At 43.3% G+C, this 19,253-nt stretch overlaps 1 protein-coding gene and 1 pseudogene across 1 annotated transcript in view; both read right to left on the bottom strand.

Annotated features, from left to right (window-relative positions):
* Znf41 (zinc finger protein 41) overlaps window positions 1–10,061 on the bottom strand; it is a 42,644-nt gene extending 32,583 nt beyond the window's left edge. Inside the window, exons 1-2 of the mRNA XM_042684461.1 lie at window positions 9,936–10,061; window positions 3,623–3,654 (exon numbers count right to left, since the gene is read on the bottom strand). Of these exons, the coding sequence (XP_042540395.1) occupies window positions 3,623–3,646 (24 nt within the window). The 5' untranslated portion in view covers window positions 3,647–3,654; window positions 9,936–10,061. The remainder of the gene's footprint in view (window positions 1–3,622; window positions 3,655–9,935) is intronic.
* On the bottom strand, window positions 9,886–14,247 carry LOC122111718 (annotated as a pseudogene).
* Between the last annotated feature and the right edge of the window lie 5,006 nt (window positions 14,248–19,253).

The raw sequence follows: 19,253 nt of genomic DNA, 5'->3' as shown, positions 1-19,253 counted from the left end.
GAGGGAGCTGGGATAATGAGGATGAAGGTGAACACTGTCAAAATAGATTAATTGCAAGTATAAAAATAAAACAATTAAAAACGTTCTTAAGATTAGACTACATTACATTAAAATTAAGGACTTCTGGAGTTGGGGCAATGGCAAAATGTGTGCCTAGCAAATAACCACTTGAACTGAGAGTTCAAGCCCTTATACCATCAAAATGAAATGTTTCTATTTATCAGCAGATAAAATTAAGAAGGAAAATCCTAATAGTATTAAAAGTAACTGTACTATGGGTATCTAAAAAAATGATTAATATGATGAGTTTCTAGAAGTCAGTGAGAGCAACAAAACATGTATGGAAATATAATGAAATTCCACACTGTACAACTTATATATGCTAATTAAAAAATGAAGTGAAAAGAACAGAGAGAACAAGGATACACTTTACAAACATGACCTTGAAAGTAAATAAGCAAATGAAGACCCTCAACTGTCCTCAAAAGAAAATCCAAAATAAACAAGCAATACACGTCAGAAATGGCTTAAAAAAAAAAAAAAGATGGGCGCTGGTGGCTCACACTCTCAAGAGTCCTTGAGACTCTTATCTCCAATAAACCACCAGAAAATCAGAAGTGGCGCTGTGGCTTAAGTGGTAGAGTGCTAGCCTTGAGCTGAAGAGCTCAGGGACAGTGCCCAGGCCCAGAGATCAAGCCCCACAACTGACAAAAAAAAAAGCAAGCCTGAAGCCAATGGCTCATGCCTATAGTTCTAGCTTCTCAGGAGGCTGAGATCTGAGGATCACTGTTCAAAGCCAGCCCAAGCAGGAAAGTCTCTGAGACTCTTATCTCCAATAAACCACTAAAAAACCGGAAGTTGCGCTGTGGCTCAAGTGGTAGAGCACTAGCCTTGAGCAGAAGAGCTGAAGAACAGTGGCCAGGCCCAGAGTTCAAGCCCCACAACTGACAAAAAAAAAGCAGGAGCTAAAAAGTATGTGGAGTAACTGAAACTTGCAGATTGCTTCTTAGAAGTATGAAATAACATAAACTTTGAAAACCGGTATTATCTATTAATGCTGAATACATTCAATAGCCTATTGAATAACCTACCAGCTTTTCCACTCCTAGGCATATATCTAAAAGAAATGTAAATAACATTTACTAAAAGACAAGTGCAGGTCCATACTTGTGATCTCAGCTACTTGGGAGGTAGAAATTGGCAGGACAGAAGTTAAGGCTAGCCAGAGCAAAAACGAAGTGAGATCTATCTGAACCAACAATCTGGGAATGCTTGTTATTGATCTGTAATTTCAACTGGGACGCATAGGTAGGAGAAAAGCCATCAAGCTACTGACATCAAAAAGGCCTCTCTGTGTCAATTTAGGAATAATTTACAATAAAAAACACAAATTACCTGACTTATGAAATGGTAGCTCCTCTGTACACCATATTAATAGTAACAATAAAATTATTTTAAACATAACAAACTAAGTTGGGTGCCAGTAGTTCACGCCTGTAATCCTAGCTACTCAGTAGGCTGAGATCTGAGGACCATGGTTTCAAGCCAGCCCAGGCAGGAAAGGCTATGAGATTCTTATTTCCAATCAAACTACTCAGGGGGCTTGGAATGTGGCTTAGTGGTAGAGGCTTGCCTAGTGTGTGTGAAGCCCTGGGTTCAATTCCTAAGTACCACATAAACAAAAAAGGCCGGAAGTGGCACTATGGCTCAAGTGGTAGAGCACTCGCCTTGAGCTGAAGAGCTCAGGATAGTGCCCAGGGCCAGAGTTCAAGCCCCATGACTGATAAAAAATGATAATAAATAAATAAACTACTCAGAAGAAGCCAGAAGTAGAGCTGTGGCTCAAGTGGTAGAGCAATAGCCTTGAGCAAAAGAAGGTCAGGGACAGCATCCAGGCCCTGAATTCAAGTCCCAGGACAGGCCAAAAAAAAATCACAAACTATAGGAACATACTGAAATATAAATATATATATAATTAAAAGATGAAAAATACACAGAATGAGAAAAATTGTATGCAAATCTTATATCTGATAAGGGACTTACATCCAGGCTAAGCTACAGAGCAAGTTCCAGGCCAGCCTAAGGCTATAAAATGAGACCATGTCTCAAAAACTAAAATAGCCAGGCACCCATGGCTCACATCTGTAATCCTAGCTATTCTGGAGGTTGAGATTTGAGGATCACAGTTTAAAGCCAGCTGGGTAGGAAAGTCCATGAGATCTATCTCTAATAAAATACTAAAAAAAGCCAGAAGTGGAGCTGTAGCACTATTCTTCAGAAAAGAGAAAAAGACAGCACCTAGGCCTTGAGTTCAAGCCACAAGACTGGCACATACACACAAAATGGCTTGATGCCAGTGGCTTATATATGCAATCCTAGCTAATCAGGAGACTGAGATCTGAAGGATCCATTTAAAGGCAAACTGGGCAGAAAATTCCAAGAGACATCATTTCCAATTAAACAGCAAACACTGGACCGGAAGTGTGGCTCAACTAGTAGAGTATCAGTTGTGATAGTAAAAGCTAAACAAGAGCTGAAGGCTCTGAGTTCAAGCTTTGGTATCAGTTTAATAAATAAGGAAATAAATATGTAGACAGGTACTGGTGGCTCACACCTATAATCCTAGCTACTCCAGAGGCTGAGATCTGAGGATCACAGTTCAAAGCCAGCAGGAAAGCCTGAGAGACTTCTTTTTCTGCCAGTCCTGGGGCTAGAATTCTGGGCCTGGGCATTGTTCCTGAGTTTCTTTTGCTCAGATGAACGCTCTACCACTTGATGATCCACAGTGCCACTTGCAACTGTTCTGAGTAGTTTATTGGAGATAAGTATCATGGTGTTTCCTGCCTGGGGTGGCTTTGAACCGTGAGCCTCAGATCTCAGCCACCTGAGTAGTTAGGATTACAGGTGGGAGCCACTGGTGCTGAGCATGAAAGACCAATTAACCATCAAAAATCAGCAGGGGAAGTTGTGGCTCTCACTAGCTTTGAGAAAAAAAAAACTCAGGGACAGCATCTAGCCCCTGAGTTCAAGGCCCAGGACTGAAACAAAAACTAAATTAAGGGCTGGGAAGGTGGCTCAGTGGTAGAGCACTTGCCTTGCACACATGAGGCCCTGGGTTCGATTCCTCAGCACCACATAAGCAAAAAGAAAAAAGCTGGAAAGTGGCACTGTGGCTCAAGTGGTAGAGTGCTAGCCTTGAGCTGAAGAGCTGAGGGACAGCGCCCAGGCCCAGAGTTCAGGCCCCACGACCGGAACCCCCCCCAAAAAAAGACTAAATTAATAGGGGTTGGGAAGGTGGCTCAGTGGTAGAGTGCTTGGCTTGTATGCATGAGGCCCTGGGTTCCATTCCTCAGCACCACATAAGCAGAAAAAGCTGGAAGTGGCACTGTGGCTCAAGTGGTAGAGCGCTAGCAGAAGAGCTAAGGGAAAGTGCTCAGGCCCAGAGTTCAGGCCCTGCAACCGACAGAAAAATTAATTAATTAGAATATGTATTTCTCTGAAGACCATATACAAATGGCCATTAAATACATGAAAAGATGCTCAAACATCAGTATTAGAGTAATGCAAATAAAAACTATAATGAAAGTTGGGGTTGTAGCTTACAATTAGAGCACTTGCTTACCATGTATGAGGCCCTGGATTCCATCCACAGAACTGTAAAACAAAACAAAAAACTAGTAAGCATCATTTCCTGCCTATTGGGATGACAAGAATAAAATAAAGAGAACAAATGTTAAGTGAGGGTGTAACAAATTGGAATCAACATAAATTGCTGGCATCTTTTCAATATCAAAAGGAAAGCAGCATTCTTATCAACTATATTATAACATAGTTTTTATCTTCCAAGTCTATCTACATAATTTAGTGCTTTTTCACAAATATTATTTTCCAGTCTAGTATGTAGGAGGAGAAAAAGAGGGGGGAAAAAAATCTCAAGATTTGACTACTTCTTTGGTTTCTCTCTCCACTTCTTCCCCTTCTCCTCTCCCTACCCCCTTTCTTCCACACTGGGGATAGAACCCAGTGCCTCATGCATACTAGCCAAGTACTCTACCACAAAGCCACATTCCCAATGCAGGTCTTCATTTCTTTAAATTTGAGAAAGGGTTTTGCAATGTAGCCCAGGCTGCTCATAAAGCCATGATCCTCCTCAGTCTCCTAATTGCTGGGATTACAGGCATACACCACCATGCCTGGTTTTCAAGTCATGCCTAGCCCCTGTATCTTATTTGTGTATTGGTCCTGGGGTTTTAATTCAGGGCCTGGGTGAATGCCTGAGCTTTTTTGCTCAAGGCTAGAGTTCTACCACTTGAGCCATAGCTCTATTTCAGGCCTTTTTGTGGTTAGACATGAGTCTCAAGGACTTTCTTGCTAGGGCTGACTTTTAACCATAATCCTCAGATCTCAGCCTCCTCAGTAGCTAGGATTACAGGCACGATCCACCAGTGCCTGAAGCTGCATCCTCTTAAACTCATTAAATTTTTAATCTTTTCTCCTGTTAATCTGTGTTGACAATTTGTCATTACTAGCTCCACCTCCTCCAAAAAAACAGAAACTTAAGAGGTAAAATTCTCTCACACCCGACACCAACAATTTTATTTGAGTATCCACCCAAGAGAAAATGTAAATTTATACAAGATTAATACAGAAGTGTCAAAAGTGAATCAGTGGAACGCACTAGACATTGATGAAAGTGAACCATACAATTTGTGAGTGGAGATGGGAAGGGGGGAATGGGATAGAATGAAGGAACCAACACTGTATAATAGGAAATGTACTTATTACCTAATGCATGTGAATGTAACCCCTCTGTATACCACCTATATAATAACAATAAAGTAAATAGACTAATAGAGGAATGTTGAAAGCAGCATTACTCAGAATAGGTAAAAGTGGACAAACTTCAAATGTCCTTTTACTAATTAATAGATAAATAGACTGTAGTATGCATCTTATTATATAAGGGAATGACGTACATTGTCCTTCTATAACTATAGGTCCTCTATCCACAGATTCAGCCAATTGTGCACTGAAAATATTCAAAAAATTTTGAGCCAATACAGGATTTTGTCATTAGTTTCAAAACAATATAGTACAATAACTACTTAGGTAGTATTTATTTACATTGCATTAAGCATTATAAGTTATCTAGAGATGATTTAAATATATAATTTATACTTACTCAGAATGTTAAAAATGACAGTATAGCAATATTTTCCTTTTTATCAGCAATGTAATTTTTCAGGTTCATCCTGTATGTCATCTATGCAGTGGTGATATATATATTATATATATTATCAACAGATCAGGTTTCTCTCTGAATGGTATTCTGTTGTTCAGATATGCTGCCATTTGTGTAGTCATGTACATGTAGATGGTCATTTTTTCTAGTTTTTCTCATAGAGTAAATTACAATGGAAAAAATATTGGGAATTACAGGGACTCAGCAAATAAGAGATTTGACAAATGGGATTACATCAAACTAAAGTTTCTTCTTAGCAAAGGATGTAGTTAATAAACTAAAAAGATAGCCAATAGACTGGGAGAAGATCTTCACCAGCTATAAATCCTATTGGAGCCTAATATACACAAGGAACTCAGGAAACTAAACCCCCCAAAAAATTAATAACCCAGTCAATAAATAGGCAAAGGAGTTAGAGACTTCTCAGAAGAAGTAAGAGCGGCCAATAAATACTTGAGGAAATGTTCAACACCCCTGGTCATGAAGGTAATAAATTAAAACAATATTGAGATTCCACCTCACCTCAGTAAGACTGGCCAACACTGAGAATACTGGTGGGGATGTGGGGTAAAAGGAACCCTATTACACTTTTGGTGGGAATGGAAACTAGTACTACGACTCTGGAAGGAGGTTTGAAGATTCTTCAGAAAACTAAACATAGCACTACAGTATGATCTATCCATACCACTCTTGGGCTTCTACCCAAAGCATTACAAGCCAGGATATAGTAAAGATACTTACACATCTGTGTTTGCTACTGCACTATCCACAAAAGCTAAGTTATAGAAATAGCCCAGATGCCCTACATTGGATAAATGGATCAAGAAACGTGGCACATATACAATGGAATTTTATTCATTCATTAGAGAGATTATTATGCCATTTGCAGGGAAATGTTAAGACACAGGAAAAAATCAGGTTAAATGAAGTAAGTTAGTCTCAGAGAGAGAGCGTTTCTCTCATATGTGGATACTAGATCTAAAATATGAGTATGTGAGATAAGTTTAATGCACAAACTGATGGTATACGTAGGAAAGACATCCAAAATTAATGCCTCTGAACAAGTAGTGTACTGTTTATCAAAAGGAATACCAGGAAGTGAAAAATATGCTTTGGGGAAAAGTTAAATTGGGGAGAGGCACATGGAGGGATGAAGCGTAAGCAAATACAGTCATTATATTCAATGCACATTATGTAAAAACTGGACTATGTAACTTGAGGGTAAGAATAGGAGAGGGAAAATGGGGAGGATGGAAGAAGTGACATTAACCAAGAAGCATTATACTCCTGACCTGACTTATGCGATTGTAACCTCTTTGTACAAATATTTAATAAAAATTATATATATATATACATACATATATATATATGGAGAGGGAGAGGGAGACAGACATCAGACAGACAGACAGACAGACAGACAGACAGAGATAGTTGCCAATGGCTCACACCTATCATCCTAGCTACTCTGGAGACTGAGATCTGGAGAATCATGGCTTGATCCAGGTCTAGCAAAAGTCTGGAGAGAGCAAAAAGAGCTCAGAGACAGCACCAAAGCCCCTCAAACCCCACAACTGACAAATTTAAAAAGTGGCATAAGTCATGACTTCTGCCAACCTGGATCTAGAGGAATGGTATTGGGTAGTGGATAGTAGTCCTTGTTACTACTTGAATAATATAGATATAAGTCTTGGGGTCCGAAACCTGATCATCTGGGTTCAAATTCCAGCTTTACCATTTACAGAAATGTATGAATTTTAGCCAGGCACCAGTGGCTCATGCCTCTAATCCTAGCTACTCAGGAAGCTGAGATCTGAGAACCACAGTTCAAAGCCAGCCAGAGCAGGAAAGTCCATGAGACACATCTCCAATGGACCACCTGAAAACCAAAAGTAGGGCTATGGCTCAAGTGGTAGAGCACTCACCTTGAGCTGAAGAGCTCAGATCGAGAGTTCAAGCCCCACGACCAGCAACAACAAAAAATAATGAAGGGCATATACTAATGGCAAAGCAAAAACACAGTAAGTAAGTCAAAAGGTAGTTGGTTTTTTTTTTGGGGGGGGGCAGGGAAATACTGGAATTTGAAATTCAGGTCCTGGTACTCCCTAGGCAAGCACTCTATAACTGGGGCCACATCCCCAGCTTTAAAAATAGGGTGTGTGTTGGTCCTGTGCTTGAACTCAGGGCATAGTGCCATCCCTAAGCTTTCTTGCTCAAGGCTAGTGCTCTCCCAATGAGCAATAGCTCCATTTCTGGCTTTTTTGCTGGTTAATTGGAATTGATGTCTTAAAGACATTCCTGTCTAGAATGGCTTTGAACTTCAATCCTCAGATCTCATACACCTGAGTAGCTAAGATTACAAGGGTAAGCTACCTGTGCCCCATTTAAAAGTATGTTTTGAAATAAACTCATATCAGAAGTAAAGCCAGGCATCAGTGGCTCACACCTGTAATCCTAGCTACTCAGGAGGCTGAGATCTGAGGATTGCGGTTCAAAGCCAGCCCAGGAAGGAAAGCCGATGACACTAATATCTCCAAGTAACCACCAGAAAACTGGAAGTGGCACTGTGGCTCAAGTGGTAGAGTGCTGAAGAGCTCAGGGATAGCACCCAGGCCCAGAATTCAAGCCAAAAGAAAGAAAAAGATAGAAAGAGAAAGAAAGGAAAAGGACGGAAGGAAGGAAGGAAGGAAGGAAGGAAGGAAGGAAGGAAGGAAGGAAGGAAGGAAAGGAAGGAAGGAAGGAAGGAAGGAAGGACCAGGAGCAGTGCATCTTTGGCTCATTACCTACTCAGGAAGCTGGCACCTGGGGGATAAAAGTTGTAAGCCAGTCCAAGACAGGTAGTAAAGTGTATAGCATTTCACTTCCAATTAATTAGCAATCTGCCACAATGGAAGCGTGACTCAAGTGGTAGATCACCAGTTGCACCCAGGAAAAGGCTGAATTCAAACTCCAGTAACAGCAAAAAGAAGCAGCCCTCCTAACATGGACCTCAAGATCTGACTTAATATACCTCCATCACTACTCACACAATAAACTCAATTTCATACCTCACAGGCCATTCATACATTCATCGCCTGTACTTATTATACACACTCCATCATTTTCCTTGAAGAAACTTCACTGTACATCTCCCCCAAGCGACCTTGCAGAAGCTCTTCACCATACAGAGCAAAGCATGCTCCAAACAGCTCCATAATAATCCCATTTCAAAAAATAAAATTAAGGGCTGGGAAGGTGGCTCAGTGGTAGAGCTCTTGCCTTGCATGCATGAGGCCCTGTGGTTCGATTCCTCAGCACCACATAAGCAAAGAAAAGAAAAAAGCCGGCAGTGGCGCTGTGGCTCAAGTGGTAGAGCGCTAGCCTTGAGCTGAAGAGCTGAGGGACAGCGCCCAGGCCCAGAGTTCAGGCCCCATGACCGGACCCAAAAAAAAAAAAAAAAATTAAATTAAATTAAAAAAAAATAATAATCCCATTTCAATGCTTAACTGGTCTCAAATTTGCCTTTTAAAAATACTGGGCCTAGCAGGGCACTGGTGGCTCACTCCCGTAATCCTAGCTATTCAGGAGGTTGAGATCTGAGGTTCAAAGCCAGCCTTGGCAAGAAATTTCATGAGACTCATATCTCCAATAAACCACCAGAAAACCAGAAGTGGCGCTGTGGTAGAGCGCTCGCCTTGAGCTAAAGAGCTGAGGGGCAGCGCCCAAGCCCAGAGTTCAAGCCCGACGACTGACTAAAAAAGAAGTACTGAGCCTGGCACTGGTGGCTCAGGCCTGCAATCCCAGCGACTCAGGTGGCTGAGATCTGGGGATCACAATTCGAAGGCAGCTGAAGAAACAGTTAAGACTCATCTCCAATTAACAAGTAAGAAACAGGAAGTGCAGGTGTGATTCAAATGGAAGAGCACCAGAAATGAACAGAAAAGGAGACGTGAGAGCTCGAGGCCTTTAATTCAAGCCCCACTCCAAACAAACAAACAAAAAAATCCACACACACTATGAGCTTCAAGTTGGGAAACTGCTTGGAGGGAGCTTCGTGGTTTTGGACTAGAGCTGCGCACGCTCAGTGACAGTGCCAGCGCAGAAGCAGACGCTTGCCCAAGACACCGAGTGCACTCACACTGCGTGCGCGTGTACGTGTGCGGGTCAGAGGAAAGGCGGGCTTTCCAATTTTCTTCCATTACTTTGCCAGGCAAGGAACATGGCTGGTCCCTAGGCAGACTCTCTACTGGAGCCGCCATCTTGGGTGCCTGAGTCTTCCGACCACGGACCCCGCTGTCCCCGCCCCTCCCCCCATTCCCCAGTGGTCTTCCTGAGGCGCCAAGGCCGCCCACCGACCTCACCACAAGGCTGGCCTCCGTCCGCCGCTGCCGCGGGAAGTGACCTCTGAAGCGCCGGTGACCGGGGCTCAAGGCTTCAGGGTCGAATAACCCCTGTGCCCCCAAATGTCTACGACCGGACCTGCTTCTCTGGAGCCATTGCCAGCCGCGCTCCTCCACAGAACGCGGCCACCCTCCCGCAAACCCTTCCGTTCCCTTAGCTCTCTAATGGCCGCGCTTCTCCGCGGGACACGGCAGCTTTCTCACCATCCTCGGTTCCAGCCCGCCCCCTCCCAGCGGCGCTTCTTCGCGAGAAGCCGCGACTCTCCCTCAGTCCCTTCCATTGCCGCCGCTCCCGAGGGGACTCTTAATGAGCCCACCTGGCAACGTCTCTATTGGAACCTCCGACTCAGCCCACGGGAAGGGATGGCAGGCCGCCGAAAACGCCAAGCGTCTCGATGGACCTGGAACCAGCGCCTTTGCTGGGGTAGGGGAGGAGGGGCGGGCGGGAGGATTATAAGGATTACGGGACAGGAAGCGGAAGTCACCAGCCGCGGGAAATTAGACTGTGGGCTTGGGAGAGTTCGGTTCCGAGAGTTGTGATTCGACGCCTAGAGTTGTGGTATCGTTACTGAAAGTGAGAATCAGTGCGTGGTATTGTGGCTCGATAAACCAAGTGGTGGAGAGCTTCTGCTCACTTTGTAACTCCACTTTGTGCTTTTCTCATGCTATTGGCAGCCTGGCTGGGAAGGTGGCTTAGTGGTAGAGTGTTTGTGTTGCATGCTTGAGGCCCTGGGTTCGATTCCTCAGCACTATATAAGCAGAAAAGGATGGAAGTGGCGCTGTGGCTTAAGTGGTAGAGCACTAGCCTTGAGCTGAAGAGCTCAGGGGCAGTGCAGGAAAAAAGGTCTCAAAATCTAAGTTGGGATTTATTGTATTTGTTGGGACTTGTTTGACGTGCATTAAGGTCGAGTTTCAAGGACTTTTTTGTTTTTCTTTTTGCTGGTCCTGGGGCTTGAACTCTGGGCCTGAGCCCTATGCCCGTGCCTCTTTGTGCTTAAGGCCAGGCACTCTACCACTTGAGCCACAGCGCCACTTCGCGTTTTCTGGTGGTTAATTGGAGATAGAGCCTCACAGGCTTTCCTGTCTGGGCTGGCTTTGAACCACAATCTTAAGATCTCAGCTTCCTGAGTAGCTAGGGTACAGGCGTGAGCCACTGGCACAAGGCTTCAAGGACTACTTTGTAACCTCCCTCACCTCCACCCCCATCCCCCAAACACCGCTCTTGGCCACTGGATTATTTACAAGGCTTATTGTGGAACTGGCAAAAGAAATGGGAACTTTTAATTTCGAATGTTGTGCTGTGTCTCCAGTAAATTAGGGAAAGAACAGGATTTTATTCTATACTGAAAAGATAAAATTAGCTGGGTGCACACCTGTAATCCTAGCTACTCAGGAGGCTGAGATCTGAGGATAATCGTTGGAAGCCAGCTGGGACAGGAAAGTCCGTGAGACTGTTATCTCCAATAAACTACTCAGAAGAAGCCAAAAATGGCAATGTGGGTCAAGTTGTAAAGCACCAGCCTTGAGCACAGAGAGGCTCAGGGATAGATAGCACCTAGGCCCTGAGTTTAAGTCCCAGGCCTGGCAAAAAAAAAACAACATAAAATTAACACTTATTTCAGTGTTTTTAAATTTTTCTAGTTAAACCTTTAGTTGAAATTTTATCATGTTTGGTATGTGATACAAGATGTTTTGATTTTGTTGTATCAAATTAAAAACAAATCTATTAGGAAAGAACTTTGATTGCAATTGTGAGACTGCTCCCATCACAGAAATCTTTAGGCATCACAAAACCAACAGAAAGTTGGTTGTGAGTGGCAAGAGCCTGTAATCCTAGCTATTCAGGCTGAGATCTGAGGATCGCAGTTCAAAGCTGATTCCATTTGCTTAGTGCTAGTAAAGGAAGACAGTACCTATTTTATAGTGAAATACAGCGGCACACAGCTGTAATTCTTGTATTGGAGACACTGAAGTTGGAGAGTCCTAGCTCAGGGCCAGCCTGAGCATGTTATATAGCAATTTCCAAGCCAGCCTATGGTCATACCAAAAAAAGTAACTATTTTGATAATTACATCTTTATCTATTAAGCAGGGTACCTGTGGCTCATGACTGTAATCCTAGCTACTCGGGAGACTTGAGACCTACTTGATCACAATTTGAAGCCAGCTCCAGGGAAAAAGCCCCTGACATTCCCATCTCACAGCCAAAAAGCAAGACTGACAATATGACTTAAGCAGTAAGATTCTTGAGCAGAGAAGCTGGAGCTGCCTGGGGCTGGTGGTGGCTTACACCTGTAATCCTATCTATCTACTTAGGGAGCTAAGACCTGAGAATTCAGATCCAGCCTGGGCAGAAAAGTCTGTGACTCTTATGTCTAATTAACTACCAAAAAGCTGAAAGTGAAGGTGTTGCTCACGCAGTAGAGTGCCAACCTTGATTGAAAGAGCCAAATGAGAGCATGAGGCTGTGAGTTGGAGCCCCAGAATCAGAAGAAAAAAAAGAGAGAAAGAAAAGAAGAAAGGGAAGGAAGGAGGACTCAGATGAAAGAAGCCAATGAAAATTATTGTAATAACAGAAGAGAAGGAAGAGGATGTTGTATCTGAAGGTCATAGTTGAGGTTGATCCAGGTTTATCGAAATCTGAGTCCCTACCTGAGCCTTAGGACTTCATCTTTCAGATGTCTTTTTACTTCTGATAGCTTCATTATTTCTCCCTGAAATCATTGTTATTCTTCCATCCTCTTCCTCATTTTAGTATCGCTGCATGAAGCATATACAGTTTTGACATGGCTTCAACTTGCTTAGCTGTATTTAATGAAACAGATTTGCTAGGTTCCATGTCATTCCCTAGCTTGTCCTGTTTGAACACATTGATTGAATCCTTTAAGGTTATTCTTATTGTGATACTAGATAACTAACAAGGTGTTGCAACTGGGTTGTTGTTAATGCTGCTCATTGAAGTGTCAGTGGGGATCTGCCCTTATTGGAGTTAACCTAGTTTATCATTTCCATTGGTGTTTCACATACCCATTTCAATTTAGAACCTATTAACTTCCTAGGTTTGGCCTCTTTCCACACTTTCCATATCTGTAAAAAGCAAAAATTAGCTAGGCACTGATGGCTTACACCTGTAATCCTAGCTACTCAGGAGGCTGAGATCTGAGGATCAAGGTTCAAAGCCAGCCTGGGCAGGAAAGTCTGTGAGACTCTTATCTCAAATAAACTACCAAAAAACTGGAAGTGCTGCTGTGGCTCAAGTGGTAGAGCACTCACCTTGAGTTGAAGAGCTGAGGGAAATCACCCAGGCCCAGAGTTCAAGCCCCACGACTGATAAAAAATGGGCAAAAATTGTCTGTACCATAAACTTGTGTTTGATTATTTTTCAAATCATACTCAAAGGGCTAGAGCATTACTGAAATAGTCAAGGACCAGAATCTGTATATACTTCCACATGGCCCTGGAGACACATGACATCTAAGGGGAAGGATGTGCCAGTTCATTGACAGGGGCAGGAATAGCTATGATTCAGTTTGGGAGTATTGGCAGTGATGGCTCTGAGGCAAGAGTGGGGGTGGCAGCTCTAGGACAGGCCAGGCTCTAAGCCTATGGATCTGTCACATGGATCTTTGGTGGGCTGCTGCTCAGTTGAATAATAGTTCCAGGTGTCACATGTGACTCAATGTTTATGTGCTATTTAAACTTAAGGTAAGTGCTGGGAAGGTGGCTCAGTGGTAGAGCGCTTGCCTTGCATGCCTGAGGCCCTGGGTTCGATTCCTCAGCACCACATAAGCAAAAAGAAAAAAAGCCGGAAGTGGCGCTGTGACTCAGGTGGTAGAGCGCTAGCCTTGAGCTGAAGAGCTGAGGGATAGTGCCCAGGCCCAGAGTTCAGGCCCCACGACCGGACCCAAAAAAAATAAATAAACTTAAGGTAAATAGCATTTAAAGTTCAGCAATGGGAATTTAGCCCAGTGTTAGAATGGGTTCCAATGTTACCCCTGGGTTGATTTCCAGCACTACAAAAACTTGTTATTACTCACTTAGTTCTATTTCAAGAGCTCAGAAGCCACATTTGGCTACTGGCTGCTGAATTGGATGTTGCTAAATATGAGACATTGCTACCATTGAAGAAAATTGGAAGATATTGAGAAAGCACATTCAAAATAATGTAAAGTAAAACATGGAATAGAGGCCATGCTAGTAATCCTAGCTACTCAGGAGGTTGAGATCTGAGGATCAAGGTTCAAAGCCAGTCCAGGCAGAAAGTCTGTGAGACTCTAATCTTCAATTAACCACCAAAAAGCTGGAAATGGAGCTGTGGTTCAACTTTTCTGAAATTATCTGTAATAAGTTATGTTGACTTATAAATATTAAATCATACTAGCATTTCTGGTGTCATTTCAGTGTTTATGGTACATTTCCCCTGCTATTTATTCATAATATGGATCATGCTGGTTTCTTTTCTTTTCTTTTTGACAGGTACTAGAGATTGAACCCAAGGCCTGGGGGCTTACTGTCCCTTAATGTTATCACTCAAGGCTAGCACTCTACCACTTGAACCACAACACCACTTCCTGCTTTTGGGGGTTTCATTGGTGATAGTCTCATAGACTTTCCTTACCAAGCTGGTCATTCTCTGGTATAGCTAGGATTACAGGTGTGAACTACCAGTGCCTGGCTTGCTTGACCATTTTTGTGTGTGCCAGTTCTGGGGCTTCAACTCAGGGCCCAGGCACCATCCCTGAGATTCTTCTTGCTCAAGACTAGCACTATACCACTTGAGCTACAGTGCCACTTCTGGCTTTTTCTGAGAAGTTTATTGGAGATATGAGTCTCATGGACTTTCCTGCCCCGACTGGCTTCAAACTGACCTCAGATCTCAGCCTCCTGGGTAGCTAGGAGGTGTGTGCCTCCCTTAACCAGCTACATGATGATTTTGTTTTAAAGAGTTATTCATTCCTCCTTTTATAACTGTAGAAAATCAAGTTCCATTGATCAGGCATTAGTTCTTGTGTGGTATATGCTGTGTGTGTGTGTGTGTGTGTGTGTGTGTGTGTGTGTGTGTGTGTGTGTGTGTGTGTGTGTGTGTGTGTGTGTGTGTGTGTGTGTGTGTGTGTGTGTGTGTGTGTGTGTGTGTGTGTGTGTGTGTGTGTGTGTGTACTGGGGTTTGAACTTAGGGTCTCATGCTTTCTTTTTTTTTGGGTCCGGTCATGGGGCCTGAACTCTGGGCCTGAGCACTGTCCTTCAGCTCTTCAGCTCAAGGCTAGCACTCTACCACTTGAGCCACAGCGCCACTTCCGGCTTTTTTTTTTTTCCTGCTTATATGGTGCTGAGGAATCCCAGGGTCTCATGCATGCAAGGCAAGCACTCTACCACTGAGCCACCTTCCCAGCTCCATGGGTCTCATGCTTTCTAAGCAAGAGTTCTGCTACTTAAGCCACATCCCTATCCCTTTTACTTCAGTTATTATTATTATTATTATTATTATTATTATTTGTGTGGGGGTGTTGTGGGGCTTGAGCTGTGGACCTGAGTGCTGTCCCTGAGGTTTCATTTATTTTTTCATTGTTGTTCAAGGCTAGCACTCTACCACTTGAGCTACAGCTCTACTTCTAGCTTTTTGGCAATTAATTGGAGATGAATCTTCAGGAATTTCCTTTCCAGGCTGACTTTGAACCATGATCCTCAGATATCAGCCTCCTGAGTAGCTAGGATTACAGAAGTGAGCCCCTGATGTCTAACTGCTTTAGTTATTTTTCAGGAGAGTCACAAGGTTTTTTGTATTTGATTTTGTTTTTTGCCAGTCCTAGAGCTTGAACTCAGAGCCTGGGTCTATTTGTGCTCAAGGCTAGAGCTCTATCACTTGAGCCACAGTGCCACTTCTGGCTTATTTGAGTAGTTTACTGGAGATGAGTCTTAAGGGGACCTCAGCTTGGGCTGGCTTTGAATCGTGATCCTCAGATCTCAGCCTCCTAAGGATTATGGGCGAGAGCCACTGTCACTGGGCTTAAGTTTTTATCTGGGGTCTTCTCAGACCAGGTTATCCTCCTACCTACAGTGTGAGCTCTCACATGGCTAGGACCACAGGTGCACAGCATCATGCCAGCTTATTGATTGAGTTGGAGGTCTTGATAATTTTTGCTAAGGTCTTGAACTGAAGTTTTCTCAAGTTCTACCTCCTGAGTAGATGAGATTACAGGAACACACTGTCCTTCTGATCTCTGCCTCCCAAGTGTCACAGTATATGGTTTCCTTCCTTCCTTCCTTCCTTTTTTCCATCCTTCTTTCCTTTCTTTTTTTTTTTGTCGGTCGTGGGGCTTGAACTCTGGACACTGTCCCTCAGCTCTTCAGTTCAAGGCTAGTACTCTACTACTTGAGCCATAGCAACACTTCCGGCTTTTTCTGTTTATATGATGCTGAGGACTCGAACACAGGGCTTCATGCATGCAAGGCAAGCACTCTACCACTGAGCCACCTTCCCAGCCCCTCTCTCCCCCCTCCCTCTCTCCTTCCCTCCCTCCCCCACTGCTGGGGGCCCCCCCCTCCCTCCCTCCCTCCCTTCCTCCCTCCGTCCCTCCCTCCCTCTTTCTTTCTCTCTTTCTTTTTTTCTTTCTCTCTTTCTCTTTCTTTCTTTCTTTCCTTCCTTCTTTCTTTCCTTTCTTTCCTTTCTTTCTTTCTTTCTTTCTTTCTTTCTTTCTTTCTTTCTTTCTTTCTTTCTTTCTTTCTTTCTTTCTTTCTTTCTTTCTTTCTTTTTCTTTCTTTCTTTTTTGTACTGGATTTTGAACTTGGCTTTTTCCCTCACTCAGCTGGTGCCCAACCACTTGAGCCACACTTCTAGTCTTGCTTTCTTCTGGTTATTTTGGAGATGGTATCTCATTAACTTTTCTGCCCAGACTGGCTTCAAAATATGATCCTTTGGATCACAGTCTCCTGAGTAGCTAGAATTCTAAGTGTGAACCACAGATGCCTGCTGGTCATTAATTTTTAAGTAATCAAACTTCTGTTGTTGTTCTTTTTTTTTTGTCAGTCGTGGGGCTTGAACTCTGAGCCTGGGCACTGTCCACAACTGTTCAACTCAAGGCTAGCACTCTTAATGTAATCAAACTTTTGATGTAGTTTCAATGTCCAGTTCACCAGGTAATGAAAGAGATCACATGACTGTTGTTCTTTGATGTTTTCTCTTATTCTTTTCAGGCAAGGCTAATTTTGTAAGGTGCTGAGGGTGAAACCCAGGATCTCCTGTGCATTAGGCAAGTACTCTACCTGGGAGTTCTACCCCAAGCCAGCAAGGCTGACCATAGTAGTTATTTGAGGAGTAGAGTAAAACAAAAAAGTTGAAAAACAGACTTGCTAAGAACGAGTCCATTGGCTTCAAAATTAATGAAAGATTGAAACTATATTGTTTCCTTTAAGATAAAAAATTTTATGCCTGGTATAGCACATTATGATTTTCATCTTTTTTAGCTTTTTTTTAACTCTTTTAAAAGCAGGGTCTTGCCATATAGACCATGCTGACCTTCAACTCTCTCTGTGTTAGCCCAGAGAGCTCCCGTCCCATAGCTTAGTATGTTCCTTCCCCTCTCCACAGCTTAGCATACTTCCTAGGCAACACTAGGCCCATTTAGTAAAGGCAGTAAATAATCAGCCTCCAACCCCCTTTACCTTGGGATGGCACTTCTCTGGGGCAGCTACCACCATATAAGGCAACAGGAGCCCCTTAGAGTGACCTTCAGGTCTGGGTAGCTGCAGGATCCCTTATCTACTGTTTGGACAGCAGCCATAAATCCTAGTCTGCCACGATGAAGCCCCTGGCCCACGTCCACACCAGGGTTTCTGCCTCCTAGCTTCTTTTAGCACCTCCTAGACCTCCTAGGTTATAAAAGTCACCTCAGACAATAGCTGGTGCTTCTTCTTACTTCTCCCTTGTGAGAAGGGGTCTGGCCGGCCCCTTCCCTGGCAATAAACCTTTCTTTGTTCTCTATACCTGGATGTCTGCATGGTTTTCTGGCAAAGTCCAAATAATCTAACACTCTGTATCCCAGGTTAGCCTCAAAATAACAATCTTCTTAACCCAACCTCCCTAGTGCTAGGATTGTAAATGTGTGCTACCATGCTTGGCTCCTTCCAGCCACTCCACTTTTTTTTTCTTTTCTTTTTCTTTTCTTTCTTTCTTTCTTTCTTCTTTTTTTTTTTTTGTCAGTCGAGGGGTCTGAACTCTGGCCCCTCAGCTCTTCTGCTCAAGGCTAGCGCTCTACCACTTGAGCCACAGTGCCACTTCTGGCTTTTTTTTTTCTGTTTATCTGGTGCTGAGAAATCGAACCCAGGGTCTCATGCATGCAAGGCAAGCATTCTACCACTGGGCCACCTTCCCAGCCCCACACTTTTTTTTCTTTATTGAGATTAAGTGATTGCATAAATTTCACAAAATGCACAATATTGTGGGATAGTGATATTTAGTTAAAGTCACAAACACATTTTAACCTTCACGAGGTGCACTGTCATTATCATGGTCTATAAAGCTTATGGACTTTACAAACTTAGACACTACAGCTATTTTTTCCAAATCAGGTGATATGTACATTTCTTTCCTTCTGCTTAGTATAAGCTGTTCCTCTTTTTTCTCACATTCCCTTCCTTCCATAGCTGCCCTTGAGTTGCTCAGTTCATTTTCATCAATGTTCACCCTCCTAATGGGCCCTTCTGTTGTATTTTCCCCCTTGTTTCCATTTCTCTCTGATTCTGTACCCTCCTAGCTTCCCTCAGATGTGTTCAAAATATACCATCTATGAGGTCAAGAGTATGGAGCCATCTAAAAATGATACAACAAATTAAGAAGAGGTCCTTTGGGGCTGGGAAGGTGGCTGAGTGGTAGAGTGCTTGCCTTGCATGCCTGAGGCCCTGGGTTCGATTCCTCAGCACCACATAAGCAAAAAGAAAAAACCGGAAGTGGCGCTGTGACTCAAGTGGTAGAGTGCTAGCCTTGAGCTGAATTGCTGAGGGACAGTGACCAGGCCCAGAGTTCAGGCCCCACAACCAGAACCCAAAAAAAAAAAGAGTATGGAGCTATCTAAAAATGATACAACAAATTAAGAAGAGGTCCTTTGGGGCTGGGAAGGTGGCTCAGTGGTAGAGTGCTTGCCTTGCATGCCTGAGGCCCTGGGTTCCATTCCTCAGCACCACATAAGCAAAAATAAAAAAGCTGGAAGTGGCGCTGTGGCTCAAGTGATAGAGCGCTAGCCTTGAGCTGAAGAGCTGAGGGACAGCGCCCAGGCCCAGAGTTCAGGCCCCACAACTGGACCCCCCTCTCCTCCCCCCCTCCACCAAAAAAAAAACCAAACAGAAGAGGTCCTTTGTTTCTTGAGCCCTGTTTACTTTGTTATATCTCCTCACAGTTTGAATTTAACATCTGCATATCAGGGAGACCATGTGCTGTTTGTCTCACTGATCTTGGTTTACCTTGCTCAACATGATTTATTCTAGTTCCATCCATTTCCCTACGAATACCATTATTTTGTCCTTTTTAATGGCTGCATAATATTCCATTGTATATAGGTACCAAAGTTTTTGATCCATTAATCTGTAGTTGGGCATCTGGGTTGTTTCCATATCTTGGCTATTGTGAACAGTGCAGCAATGAAT

The sequence above is a fragment of the Dipodomys spectabilis genome, unplaced genomic scaffold (genome assembly GCF_019054845.1).
Source record: "Dipodomys spectabilis isolate Male_0828 unplaced genomic scaffold, ASM1905484v1 ptg000087l, whole genome shotgun sequence".
NCBI lineage: Eukaryota > Metazoa > Chordata > Mammalia > Rodentia > Heteromyidae > Dipodomys > Dipodomys spectabilis.
This window is presented reverse-complemented; position numbering and strand designations above follow the sequence as displayed.